Genomic DNA, 15123 nt, shown 5'->3' on the forward strand with positions numbered 1-15123 from the left:
AAATATAATATAATATATAATAATATAAAGAAAATGATTTTTATAAATTTCATTAATCCTCTTTTCAAATCTCTATTGATCTTCATCTTCACTCTCAAAATTTTCTGAACTTGATTTTTCATCAGAAACCAAGTCATTGCTCTCTTGAAATAATAAGTCATCCTCTGTACCATCAAGAGAATTATTAATGCCACACTTTTGAAAAGATTTAATAATAATTTTGGGTTTCACTTCATTCTATGAACCGTTTACCCATTCGCACACATGTGAAATGGTAGCCGTCTTTCTCCTGCCTTTAGATGTTTCCTCGAAATTTGGAGATTGCATTCAGTTGACCCATTTTCCCCTCATAAATCCTTTAAATGGGTTTTTTATTGATACATCTAAAGGTTGAAGCACAGAGGTGAGTCCTCCTGGGATTACAGCTATTTTTATGCTCATTTTGTGAAGTTCATTCTTAATAGTGTTGGTTTTATGTCATCTAAACCAATCCCATATTAATAGAGCAGGTTTATGATGTAAACTGCAGCACATCTCTAACTGCTTGTGATACTTATGTTGTTCATGTGATTTCCTAATTTTGTTTAAATGCAAGCTGAATTTTTGATCTCTTAACCAAGCTATATGAAAGTAAAGTTCATAAATGTATGGTATAAATTTTTAGGCTTAAGTTTTGATGAAAGAGATATTGTTGAAAGTGCTTATCGCCAAGGGATAATCAAGGTTTTGGTTGCAACCTCAACACTTTCATCTGGTGTAAATCTTCCTGCACGGCGAGTAATTATACGTTCTCTTATGGCACATGGCTCAGTTATTGATGTATTAAGTTACAAACAAATGGTAGGAAGAGCTGGCCGAAAAGGATTGGATACTGAGGGTAAGTAATAATGTGAAATTTTATAACTATATAGTATTATTACCAAGCATGATGATTTTTTTTTTTAAATTTTATTAATAAAAACAAAATGAAGAATGCCACCAGGCATTTTTTTCTGTTTGTTAATGTTTTTAGTGCATGTGTCTGTATTATCTTCCAGATGTTAGAATAAAATTTCATATTTGAGAAAGAATGACTGGAAAGAATAAGCGGTTTGCATCTCTTACATTAATGATATACCATTAAATAATGATTCCATTTCACATTTTATTATGCAAAAAATTGTAGAGGGTATGTATACGTTGTGTGCTTTTGCATATCCTAATCATTCATCAGCTGATATGTCTTATGACCTCCTGCCACCTTTCCCATCCATGTTGGTACTAGATTTTCTGACATGCTTGTGGGACCCGGTGTTCTCGTGATATCATCATAACCTAATTTAAGCAGTTATAGTTCTGAGTTCAGTTCTTATCATGATGAGAGGAATCTTTACATAGGCTTTTTTCAATTGAAGATCAGTTAGTCGATCTCATACAGAGGTAGCAGGATTTTTTCTCCCAGGTTTTTCATCCTGCATACATGCAAATCAGCCTTGAGAACACACAATTTACAGACAAAAAAATACTATTCTGGGCAGTGATAGGTGATAGAGGATATCCATCATCGTGCTTTAGTAGTGTCGTTGTCTGTATAGTTGGAGGATTAATTAGTGGAGTGGAGTAGAGTGCTCTCCCACAATTAGTTCCTTGGATGTGGAGATGTCATATAATAATAATAATAATATTTTATTTCTGTTGATCTTTCACTGATATTACATCATATTGTCATCACAGAAGGAGGAAAAAAGCTATACAGTTGACTTTCATTATATCAAATTAGTAAGGACCATAGGAATTGTGTCCACTCCCATCTTTATAGCCACTCTCTATTTAAAGCATATTGATAAGTCAACTTTAAAAGATATCATAATTTTTGATGTAAGCCATCAAGAATTTTATCACATAATATGACAGCCTAATACTTTATATTTTATTACTATTATTATTATTATTATCACGTGATACCTCCAGGGAGTCCAAGGACTCATCGTGGGAGGGCACACTACTCTACTTCGCTAAATACATCTCATCCCCTCCACTACTACTTAATTCTCCAACTACAACACTACTACCATCAACGCCATCTATCTCCCATCATCACCACCAACAATAGTATAAATTGTATGTGTTCTGAGGGCCGATTTGTCTGTACGTGGGATGAAAAACCCGAGTTTTCGGGAGAAAAACCCTGCTACCACTGTATGAGATCAGCTAACCCACCTTCAACTGAAAAAGCCCATATAAGGATTCCCCTCGTCACGATGAGAATCGAATTCCAATCTTTTCCAATCGAAGGGTGCAATGTTCCATTGTTCTTCCAACTGTGCTATGGCGGCTATAAAAAACGAGACCTACCATTCAATAAACGTCATCAATCTACCGATTTAATGCTATAATGCTGATTTTGTGACTAGTTTTTAATGAGCAACTTTAAAAGCAGCCTATTATTGGTCAGGTCTTTGATTTGATCAAAACAGAGCACTCTGAACTTTATCAAGCTTTTTTTTAATATTTTTTATGTTGGGCCCATATACAAGAGAATGGCTGGTTAACCTATAGTATGTTAATACCATATATGGTTAGTGGGTTGGGAAAGGAGAAACTTATTTACATTTGATTTAAAAGCCTGTATGTTGTATTCCTTGAAAAATATGTCAGGGGGTGACTGTTCCACAGCACAGCAGTAGCAGGGATGAAGGAGAAGGAGGAAAAGAAACTTGTTCTGTGGGTTTCAAGGTGTACTTCATTTCTCTACCTCCCCATGCATACACACACACATACGCCTTCCCAATTAATGTTCAGATGCTTGTTTTTCTTATCATTCATTCTGTTTATGTATCATCTTAAAGATGATAAGATGACTGTATCATCTTAAACTAACTCTTCTTATACACTCAGTGGACAAAACATTAGAGATTGGGTGATAGGAAGTTCATGCTGGCATCTCCCATGCAGATTGAAACGTACCCAAACTGAATGCAGACAGTAAATAGGCAGGCATTGGGGATTTCCAACGGTGTATTGCATTTGATGAACATGGATAAATGTGGCAGTCTTAGTGACTTTGATCATGGATGTATTATCGGCACAAGACAGATGGATCATTCTATTTCCCAAGTGGTAAGAACCCTACCGCTAGTATACCATCAACAGTTGTACCAGCACCCAGTGAGCAAGTGATGATCGACCACAAGCATTGATGACTGGGGGCAATATATACTGTCCAGGCTTGTGCAGGGCAACAGCGGCACAAATCATATCCAGTGTCAATGTCGTAGGTCCAAGCAGCATCAGTGAGCGAACAGTATGGCATATCCTGTATAACATGGGCCATGGGAGCTGACATCCTAATTGTGTGCCACTGTTGACAGTCTTATCAGGCATTGCACCTCTTCTGGTGCAGGACCATCAAAACTGGACCTCTGCAGAGTGGACCAGTGTCGTGAGGTCTGATGAATCCCATTATCAGTTGTACCAAGCTGACAGACGGGTACGGGAGTGACATTGATGGCATGGGGTAATGGCCCCATCATTCTGCATCAGCTCTGTTCAAGGAGGTGGTGGCCCTCTGATGGTTTGGAGAGCCTTCTCATGTGACACATTAGATCCCTTAGTGTGTTTGGAGAGGTCCTTAAATGCTGCAGACTACCAGAATGTGCTGACTGATCACTTACACACTTTCATGGCCTTTGCAATACTGCAGACAGTGGTCTGTTTCAGCAAGACAATGCGCTTCCCACCGGACTACAACCATCCAGGCATAGCTCGAGGAACACTCATCTGAGGTTTGGGACCATCCATTGCCCCCCGCCCCAAGGTCCCCAGATTTATTATTATTATTATTAAGAAAGACCTCCAGGGAGTCAGGGACAGTTGTGTAAGGTACATCAATCTACCTTGATACAGCATGTGCACTGCAGTAAAAAATTTCATATCTGATCGAATTTCTCAACATGCATAGCTAGAATTACCTCTGGCATCCAGTGGAATCAATGTCTCAGTGAGTATAGGCTGTTATTTGCAATGGAGGAGGACTAACATGCTATTAGATAGATATCTCTAATGTTTTGACCATTGAGTATACATTGGTGAACACTGACTGTGGGATATTCCTTTCTAATATCTTCATCTTTAATATGACTTCATCTTTAGACGATAATTGCAATGTTTAAGCAAACCTTGACATGTAAGGATAAAGAAATCATTTTGCATCTTTATAAGGCTTTGATAAGACCACATCTGGATTATCATGCGTAGATTTGGTCTCTTGGGTTCCAAGGGTATAAAGAAGCTGTGAAAAGGTTGCATAGAAGAGTTACCAAGATTATATCTGGATTAAGTGATTTAGATTATGAGGACAGATTGCGAGTATGCGGATTGCAGACTCTAGTTAACAGGAGAAAGCAGGGTGATATGATAGAGGTCTACAAACTTTTGAATGGGTGTTATGGGATATCATCTGATGAAATTTTTCGTTATATTGAAGGTGGGGAGAGAACATGGGGCATTAAAGAACATGGAAGTTAAGTTTGTTCACAGTCAAGAAAGGGATAAGAGCTAGGTTTTTCAGAGAGCAGTGAGTGTGTGGAATAGTTTGCCTTCAGGAGGTAGTGAGTGCATCTAGTGTGAATGAATTTAAGGGATGGTAAGACAGTTGGTTTGGGTGATTTATAGCCTCCCTCAATGAGTCCTTGACTCCCTGGAGGTCTCAGATAATAATACAGGTAACCCTCGATTAACGCGGTTAATTCATCCCTTGATGTTAAAGCATATCATCAATTTATAGCCTCCCTCAATTTTATAGGGTGATTTATAGCCTCCCTCAATGAGTCCTTGACTCCCTGGAGGTCTCAGATAATAATACAAGTAACCCTCGATTAACGCGGTTAATTCATCCCTTGATGTTATCAAAATCGCATTATCAAATCTAATAATCAATGGTAAAAATTGTAATTCGTCCATGATCGATTACTGTATTAATAATTCATTTTATGTGGTACTCTTTTAGGAAAGATAAAAAATGAATGCAAAGTAAATGTTTAATAAATACTTGTACCTACATTATTTACTGCAGTTTTTTGTTTATCAAAAGAAGTTATCAAGAGTCATTTGAACAGTTTTAGTTTTTTTCTTATCGGCATAAATTCTATGATAACAAGCAAAATGACTCTCCAGACCTCAGCAAATAAGCCATAAATCATAAAGAAAAAACACTGCAAATATAATACATGATGGTACAAATTGTAATTGTAAGTGGATATTGAATCCAACATTATTTCATAGCTTAATGTAGAAACTACAAGAGTTTCGTGCTGAATATAAGAAAATATATAAAAGTTTCGGCAGATGCAAGCATAAGCAACCTTATGGGCAACTTGTAGTAAAGGTGGAGTAAGCTCCAGATCACTTTCCTTAGTATTTTCCTAATGTAAAGAACATCTCCTAGAGGACGAGTATGATAAATAAGCCTTTGGCTCTCTATTTCAGTAATACATGATGGTTTATTTATTTTCAGTTACAATCTAGAAATTATTGAACAAAGAATAAAAAAAAAAAAAAAAAAACTAAACCATACTATGCTGACATCGGAGGTCGTGGTATCTCTCAGATACAATTCACTGTCAAATATCACAAACCTTTACATAACATGTGTTAAACCAAACTGACAGCAAGTAAAACAGTGTGGAATATCACTCATTACATATGAATGCATAGCTACTAGTGACTTCCAGGCTATACACTGAATTGTGTAAGAATATTTATATTAAACATTTTGCATGTATCTGTCAGATCAGCTGCAAGCTCCCCAGGGTTAAAGGCGTGTTAATCAAAACTCTTGCCACATATATCAAGGGATTGCCGCAATTAATTTCGCCGCATTAATCAAATCCCACGTTAAGTAAAGGATATGTGTAATGTCTGCTCGGTTAGCCTAGTGGCTTTGCGCTTTGCAACCATATGCCTGGGGAAGTAGTGTCCTAGGTTCAATTCCCGTCGGTGATGAGAGGAGCTTAAGAATCTTCCTCAGCCATAGCCAAGTTAGCTAGTCTTGGGTGTGGACAGCAAAGTTTTTCTCCCCAGTTTAGCTGGGGTTTTTCATCCTACAAGCATGCAAATCAGCCCCGTAAACACACACACACACATACCTAAGATCCCTCCAGCCATAGGTCTGAATTGTCAGGTATGCCGGTCCCGAGCCAAAATAAAAATAGGGGGGATTGAGGCGGTGCTGTACCTTCCCGTAAAAGGGGCTCGTGGCCGTTGAATCACCATACGAAATAAATAAATAATATAAATGGTTGATCATGTCCTAGTTAAATCTTGAACAAATGGGGAACTTAAATAGTCTGAAATCTCATTCTGGTCACTAGTAATTACATTCAATGGCAGATGGGATTGATTGTTCTATCTCTTGCCTGTCTAAAAAATTAGCAGCCTTGCTCCCTGATTGTTGGCCTTATTCTTCCTTTCATAAAAATGTGCTTTGGAAGGGGGGGAGGGGGGTCAAAAATATATTTAAAAAAAAATGGCCTGTTAATACAAAATTTCCCGTTTAATGCTGTAGGGCTGTTTTACATTCTATCTATTTTAAGTAGCTTGCTAAATTCCAAGACTTACAAAACAGAAATATTATAATTGGCTCTCTCCTCGAGTTAACTGTCATATTGAATTCTTTGTGCAGAAAACTGTAAATTCCTCCACTTTAAAACCAGATGTCTGGCTCATGTATGGTGATGACATTCTAGCTTTTTTGCCACTTAAACAACTTGGTTTGAAATATCCCTGGAAAATGTATACAGCAAGAACTTGAATCTCTTTGTGAAAGAGTGGAATAAATTGGTGAGAGACAGGTCTTAATCATCTTAAGTGCTCTCTTATGTACTGTTAGATCCTGAATGAAGGAATCTTGCAAAGAAATTATTCATTCAGAATCTAACATATTAAACTTACTAATAAAGAGAAATACCTGCACATCAGTTGAATTAGAGACTGTCCACGAAGTTCTTTAGAGTACTGTTCTTGATTTTTACATTGACAAACAATCTTCTCTCTTCTAATGAATTTTATATACAAAATAGAGTAATTTTACCTTACCGAACTTTTTCCATGTCTTTCAGCACCACGTGTACATCTGGTTACTTCTTGTCTATTGGTTGTCCATACACCAACGTAGGGGTTACACTATCTTCATTATTTCTGCTGAAAATGGACTTAAATCTTTGCGTTTCAGGAACAACTCAATGGGACTTCTCAGCGACAGCTCGATTCTGCTAGGACTGGAAATTTTTTACCTTTTAGAATCCTGCTCCATTTTCAAGAAAGCCTGCTGTCCGACATCTTATCTTAGCACAGATGCTTCATTCCCCCCCCCCCCCCTTTACGCGAACTCCTGCTAACTTCCGAGCCACCAAACAGGAAAACGATACGACAAGAGAGACCTCCGATACGATGCTCGTCCCCTTATATTCTTTGTTAGAGCACCCTCTTTTTCCTCAGTCCCCTTTGCACACAACCCATATCTTTTCACCCCTTGGGTTCATCCCTTGCTTTTTCCTGATGCTGTTATGCTCTTGTATTGCCAGAATTCGTGTCAATATACATTCCGCTTAAGCTACTGCCACCAGCGTTACGCTGTATATGTCTAGTTTTATACCTTCCAAGAATTATTATTTAGTAACTATTTGATGACTCACAGTTAATTTTACATAGCTTAAGTGAGGCTTAAATTAAGTCAGATTATCCCTCTTTTAAGACATACTCTAATAAAATCTTAATATGAACACAATAGATTAAATATATCATACATAAAATAAGGAATGCAAATTTTATACATAAAGTGAAGAAGTTTCACTTTTGATTTCAGCTGATGTGCAGGTATTTCTCTTTATTAGTAAGTTTAGTATGTTAGATTCTGAATGAATGATTTCTTTGCAAGATTCCTTCATTCAGGATCTAACAGTACTGAGTAAGGGATATTTAGGGAGTTCTTAGAAGCACCAGCCAAAATATGAAAGCAGTAATTATTTGACAGATTTATGATTTGTATAGAGTTAACAGTTGTTCAGAATTAAAGTAATGACTTAAGCAAAAAAGACCTTATTTATTTATATTTTTAATGCTGAGGAGCTATGTTCTTACTGTTTATGTCATAGAAGAATTAGCTCACTTGTTATTTGTTTGTGAAAAGTCAGGATATGGTAAGCATGAAGATTGACTATTGATTGACAGTTGCACAATCCATACAGTCAATCATTAATTAGTTGGGAGGTTTCCTGGTAGTAGTTTCAAAAATTGACTGACAATAGATTTTTTTATTAAGAAAGAATTGAGAATAGACTTGAAGTGGACTCATTTCCAAGCTTCAGGATGCATTTTAATAAAATTTAATTACAATTGGTTTTGCGTTTCAGTAGAAATGCAAAACAAGTCAGTTTTGGACCATAAACTGTTGAAAAAATCAAAGAATTCCCAGATCTGAGAACTTTTGTGGCATCCAGATTGGAAAAAAATATTTGTCTGATCACTTCCTGTTATTAAAAAAAAAAAAAATCCATTGAATATTGTGAATTTAGAATGATTAAAGGATATGAATGTCAATTCATCAAAAGCATACTCAAGGAAAACTGTGAATTCTTAATTCCTAAACCTACCTTCAATATTAATGAATATTTGCATCTCTCTCAATTTTAGGAAATAATTATTTTTAATGCTCAAATTTTTTAAAATCATTTTATGATATTTGCATAACACAGACACAATTATCATTAGTTGTTCTTGTGGACTGCAGATTAATAGTTCACCACCTGACAGCTGTAAGAATCTCATTCAGTAAGCATAACATGAATTTGCCTCCTAATGGGAGTTTTAAAGGGGGAGATATTAAACGAATAAATTCTTTTGTTTAATGTTTTTTTTTTATTATTATCCCATTAGGAGACATGCCTACCCTACACTTAGTAAACAGTTTCTTATAGTTTATTGGTAATTATATTGCAAGCTACTTGTGAATATATCATCATCATCATCATCATCAAATTCCTGCCATGTACCCTCAAGGGGTGTACAGGATATAACAGTACTACATGAAAAAACTACATTATTACTAACTTCCTATCTACAATTTTCCTCCAAATCAGTCTGTTACTTGTCAAGACTCCAACATTATCAGATCTTATATTTCTATCGTCTAAGGCACTTTGTACCGTATCAATCCACCTATATCTTGGTCTTCCTCTGGGTCGTTTTCCTGCCAACCTGGCAGAGAACACTTGTTTTGCTAATCTTTCCTCTCCCATTCTATTTAAGTGACCATACCATCTGAGATTAGCTCTGCTAACGCATTCCTGGATGCTGACAATGTCAAGTTCTTTTCTAATATCCTCATTTTTAATATGATATTGCCATTGATGCCATCTGTTCACGCCTCTAATCTTTCTCAGGACTCTCATATCTGCGGTCTCTAGTCTTTGGTCAAGTGTTTTACTTCTGACCCAGCTCTCAGATCCACAAGTTAAAATTGGTTTGAACACTGTCTTTTGACTAATTTCTCTCTTATTTCATATAAATTTATTCACTTGACTTCCTACCATACCAGCTTTGCTGATTCTGTTGTCTATTTCTATATTTAGTTTACCATCTTCAGTAAAAATTGTGCCTAAGTAGCTGAAATGTTTTACTTGTTCCACAGGTTCTCCATTCACAACACAGTTGACATTTTCAATGATTCTGCCTATTTTCATTGTCTTTGTCTTTTTATTGCTGACCTTCATACCATATCTATTACAACAGCTATTCAATTTAGTCAGAGAATCTTGCAGACTTGTAGCGGATTTATTTAGAAGTATAACATCATCCGCATAAAGCAAAGAGCTGACATTAACATCTCCAATTTTGATATCAGGTTTAATACCACATTCCTTCATAATGTGATCCATATAGATGATGAATAACAGAGGCGATAATGTACATCCTTGTCTCACACCAGATTTAACATTAAACCATCTTCCTGTACTTCCTTCAATTCTAACTGCTGACTCACAACTCAAATAAAGACTAAGTATTGCTTGATATAATGCCCCATTGACACCATATAACTGCAGCGTATTGAATAGCTTCTCTCTTGGCACCTTGTCATATGCCTTTTCCAAATCGACAAAACTTAAATACAGATCTTTGTTATATTCCCATGCTTTCTTGACTATTTGTCGTAAAGTGAAGATCTGATCCTGACAGCCTCTATTTGGCCTGAATCCAGCTTGTTCTTCACCAAGCTTTTCTTCCACAATTCTTCTCAACCGTTTCTCAAGTATACTTGCATAGATCTTGCCAGGAACACTCAGTAGGGAAATACCTCTGTAATTCTCACATTCAGTTTTATTTCCCTTTTTATATATGGGTACTATGAGAGCTCTACTCCAATCATCGGGAATTCGTCCCTCTGTCCAGGCTTTCTGAACTATGCAGTGCAGCCACTGTAAGACTCTTATACCACCATACTTCAGCATTTCTGGTCGAATATCATCTACTCCTGCTGCCTTTCCACATTTCAAGCCTTTGATGGCTTTTTCTACTTCAAGTATGGATATGTATTCCTGACTGCATGCCTGGTCAGTGTTTTTTATCACTGTGCTGTCATCACTGCTTGTTTCATTTAGCAGTTTTTCAAAGTAATTACTCCATACTTCAAGGATATCTTTTTCTCCTGTTTTCATTTCACCTTTATCATCTCTAATTCCTTTTACAGCACTCTTTCCTCCATTCCTAAGCTTCTTCAACAACCTCCAGAATATTTTGCCACCTTCTTGATATTTATTTTCTATATTCTTGCCAAAGTCCTCCCATGACTTTTGTTTAGCTAGTTTTACACACTGTTTAGCTTTCTTACATTTGTCTCTGTATTCTGTAAGAGTAAAAGCTGACTTATTTGCCAGGAACTTTTGATATGCTTTCTTCTTTTCCTTCACTGCCTGTTTAACTTCCTGTGTCCACCAGGGAGTTCTGATTTTTTTATCCTTGCACACAACCTCACCACATGCCTCTCTGGCAGAATCAATCAATGTTTCCTTCAGAGTTTGCCACTGAATCTCCAAGGTTTGATTCCTGTTCTCAAACTCTTTCATTTTCTTTTCAATAATCTTTCTGTATTTTAGTGTACAGTTCACATCTGAGAGCTGCTCAACTTTTATTCGCTTTAAAACTTTCTTACATGTTATTCTTTTCAATATGAAATTCAATTTTATCCTGCTCAAGACTAAATAGTGATCACTTCCAATTTCAAATCCTCTGTACACTCTGGTGTCCTGCACCAAGGAGAAAACATCACTATCAACAATAACATAGTCAATGAGACTTTTCTTATTCCTAGCCTCTTCTCTCCATGTGAATTTGTGCACATTTTTATGTTGGAACATGGTGTTAGTAATAACCAGTCCATGTCCTGAGCAGAAATCCAACAGATATTTGCCATTATTATTAGCTTTGCTCTTTTCTCCAAATTTTCCCAAAATATTTTTGTATGTCTCACAATCATTTCCTACTCTACTATTTAGATCCCCAACAAGGACCAACTTTTCCTTTTTCATTGTGTCAGTTGCTTTTTCTAAAGCCTCAAAAAATTCCTCCACTTCTACCTTAGTAGAACCTTCTGTGGGACCATAGGCACAAATAAGTCTCATTGTCCAGTTCCCCATTCTCATATTTGCCCACATTACTCTGCTTGAGACTGACTGCCATTCAAGAAGATTAGCCTCGTATTTTGTGTTGAATACTATGGCTACCCCTTCTTTTCCTTGATTGTCATTGCCTGAATATAACATTTTGTATTTATTGCTCAGAAAGATCTCACCAGTTTTTGTCTTTTTTGTTTCAGTCACCCCTATTATGTCGATCTGGTACTTATCTAATTCCTCAGCTAGCTCCATTTCTTTGCCATTCAGGCTTCTTACGTTGATAGTACTGATCTTTAACTCTGGTGATGTTGAGTTGGGGTTTGTTTTCAGATTTGTTCCAGTAGCTGACTTTTCGCTGTTCGCCCTGGTTCCCTGGCGAAAACAACGGGGGCCTTGTTTAACCGGGCGACGCCCCAGCCGGCATGAAATTTTGTCATGTTGTGCCATCATTTTTTATTTTGGTTTAACCAATAAGAATACAATTTGGTCGGCTAAGTCCCAAATTGCCAGCCCATCCTCGTTCGTTCAGTATCAAAGTAGATACCCAACAGGGTGCACCACGAGAAGGTGAGGATTGGACATTAGGTCAGAAGCCCTGGTCGGTTCTCCGCATTCCTTTAAAGGCTATGTGGAGGTCTCCTCTCAGTTATACAGCTTTGACCCTTAAGCACCCATTCTGTGTTATATTCACACATGTACATAACACAGGAGATGTCTGCATTTCTGTGATTGGAATGTATTTAAAAAAAATCATGGTCAAATATGCTTGACCATGATTTTCAAAGGCATGTGATCCCCCCCCCCCCCCCCAGTTGAAACAAGCTAAAATTGATAACATCTTTTTTTTTTTTCTTTTCTTTTTTTTTTTTTTTTTTTTTAAATGTTGGGCTCATATATGAGAGGTTGGGTGGTCAACCTATATTACCTTAGTACATGGGCAGTGGGTCAAAAAAAAGTCGAATATTGTATTCTTTGGGAAATACATCAGGGAGAAGACTGTTCCACAGTAGCAGGGATGAAGGAGGAGGAAAAGAAACTTGTTCTGTGGGTTTCAAGGTGTACTGTGAAAGTATATTGGGTGGCAGCTGTACTTGTTCCAATGGGTTTAGTACAGAGTGGGGGAATTATTGATGCTGTTTCAGATGAACATTTTCCATGGAAATATTTATAGACTATACAAATTGTAGAGACTAAACGTCTATGTGAAAGTGGGTGGGGAGAGAGTGAGTTGGTAAGAGATGGATCATTTTCAGTCTAACTGCTCTCCTCTGTAGTGAGTCAAGTATATTGAGGGAGCTTTTAGGGGCACCCACTCCAAATGTGAGAACAATATTCAATAGCTGGGAGGATTTGTGATTTGTATAAGGTTAACAGCTGTTTTGAGGTGAAGTAATGTCTCGAGCAAAAGAGAAAGCCTAGTTTTTTGGAAGCTGAGGTTGCAGTGGTTGTGATGTGTTTATGCCAGGAGAGGCCTGATGTCAAGGTAATTCTGAGAAGAGAGATTTCATGTTGTCTGGGAATTTGAGTGTTATCAAAAATAATACTGGGGGAAAATGGTTCTCTTTTGTGAGAAATAAGACAGAACTGGTTGACGAGGTTATCTGACCCCCATTGGAGGATGGCTTGGAGGTCTGAAGGGAAGTTGTGGTTGATATTCTGTGGATTGAAGTGAGTTGTGTAGGGTAAGGTTTATCAAATTAAAGGGAGGAGTGCAATGTGCTGTCATCTGCAAAACTGTGTATTGGGTTGGAGGGCAACTGAAGTAGGTCATTGATATACAGAAGGAAGAGGGTCGGTGAGAGAACTGAACGTTGTGGGACCCCATCATTAGTTGGATGGTGGGAGGATAGGGAGCCATCACACATAGTGTGTGTGTCCAGACAGAAAGCTGGCAATCCATCTGTAGAAGTCCTGAGACAGTCCGAATGATGGAAGTTTTCTTAGTAAGCCTTTGTGCCAGACCCGGTCAAAGGCTTTAGAGATATCAAGTGCAACTACTTGGGATTTGCTAAATTTTTCCATAGCACATGTCCAGAGATCGGTGATATACAAGAGCAGGTCACCTGTTGATCGGCATCGACGGAATCTGTACTGGTGGTCACTTAATAGCTGGGTACCTTCAAGGTAGAGTGAGAGTTGAGAATTGATGGTTTTCTCCATCACTTTAGATAGGATTGAGGTTAGTGAGATAGGGCAGTAGTTAGATGGCAACGATTTGTCACCTTTTTTAGGAATAGGTTGAATATAGGCCAATTTCCAGGCTTTGGGATATATATAAGTGGAGTGAGAGTATGAACAGACGGCATAGGACAGGAGTCAGTTCTGCTGACTTTCAGGACAATTGGAGGAATGCCATTATGGCCAGGAGCTTTTTTGTGTCTAATTTTGACAACAGGTTTATGAACTCTTTCTGGCAAAAGGATACAGGGGGCATTGTATGTTGGGCAGTTGGAATGACTGGGGGGGGGGAATTTGCCGTTGTCAGTTATGCATGCGTTGGAGGCAAAGTGTGCAACTACCAGGAGATTAGCTTTTTCTGTAGGTGATGTTGCAATTGAGCCATCTGGGAATGATAGGGGTGAGTGTAGTGTAGGGCAAAAGTTGTGACCAATTGCTTTGGCAAGAGGCCAAAAGGCATGGCTGCTGTTAGGACAGGCTGCAAGTTTCCTGCTTTTTGCCCATTCAAATTCTGTTTTGGAATCATTGATAATTTTTTTGCATCTGTTTCTGGCTTCAATATAGGCACTGAAAGAGGATGGGGTTCTTAATTTGAGCCAGTTGTGATATGCCTGATTTTTCATTTGTACAGCCTTGGTACATCTTTTGGAGAACCAGGGTTTGGATAGGGGATGGCGGTTCAGAGAAGTGGGGAATGTATGTTTTTATGCCAGTGAGGATTACTTTGGTGTTACGTTCGGTACATATGTTTGGATTGGAAGTCTGCAAACAATAGCCTAACCATGGAAATGAAGCATAGTAGTCTCGGAGGCTGTCCCATTTGGCACTGTTATAATGCCAAACTATTGTGTGGATGTGACTGTGTAAGCGTTGTCGAATGGGGCAGGAGATGAACACTAGGTTGTGGTCAGAATTACCCAGGGGGCTCACTACATTCACTGTATATTTGGAAGGATCATTGGTAAGGAAGAGATCTAGTGTATTTGGGGAGTGATTTTGGGTTATCTGGTATTCTGGGCAGCTTGTGAACAATTTGTGTAAGGTTATTGGTGATGGCAAATGTTTCAGCATCTCTGCCTGCAGGATCTGTACAACTGGAAGAGGAAAGATAGTTGGTGTTATGGACATTAAAATCACCTAGGAGGATGGTATCACTATTAGGAGAGTGGGACTGAAGAAAATCAACTTTTAAGGAGAGGAAATTAAAGAGCTCAGAGTGGTTGATGGTATTAGGAGTGTGATAGAGACAGCAGATGAATTTGACTGAGTGTTGGGGGGGGGGGATATTTTTAACCAA

At 37.8% G+C, this 15123-nt stretch overlaps 1 protein-coding gene across 1 annotated transcript in view; it reads left to right on the forward strand.

Moving 5' to 3' along the window:
- The window catches only part of PolQ (DNA polymerase theta), a 379759-nt gene that overhangs the window by 141713 nt on the left and 222923 nt on the right, over positions 1-15123 (forward strand). Inside the window, exon 10 of the mRNA XM_090409009.1 lies at positions 665-877. Coding sequence (XP_090265135.1) covers positions 665-877 — 213 coding nt within the window. The remainder of the gene's footprint in view (positions 1-664; positions 878-15123) is intronic.

This window comes from Typopeltis vanoorti, chromosome 19 (assembly GCF_054136105.1).
Source record: "Typopeltis vanoorti isolate ZY-2024b chromosome 19, IOZ_Tvanoo_1.0, whole genome shotgun sequence".
NCBI lineage: Eukaryota > Metazoa > Arthropoda > Arachnida > Uropygi > Thelyphonidae > Typopeltis > Typopeltis vanoorti.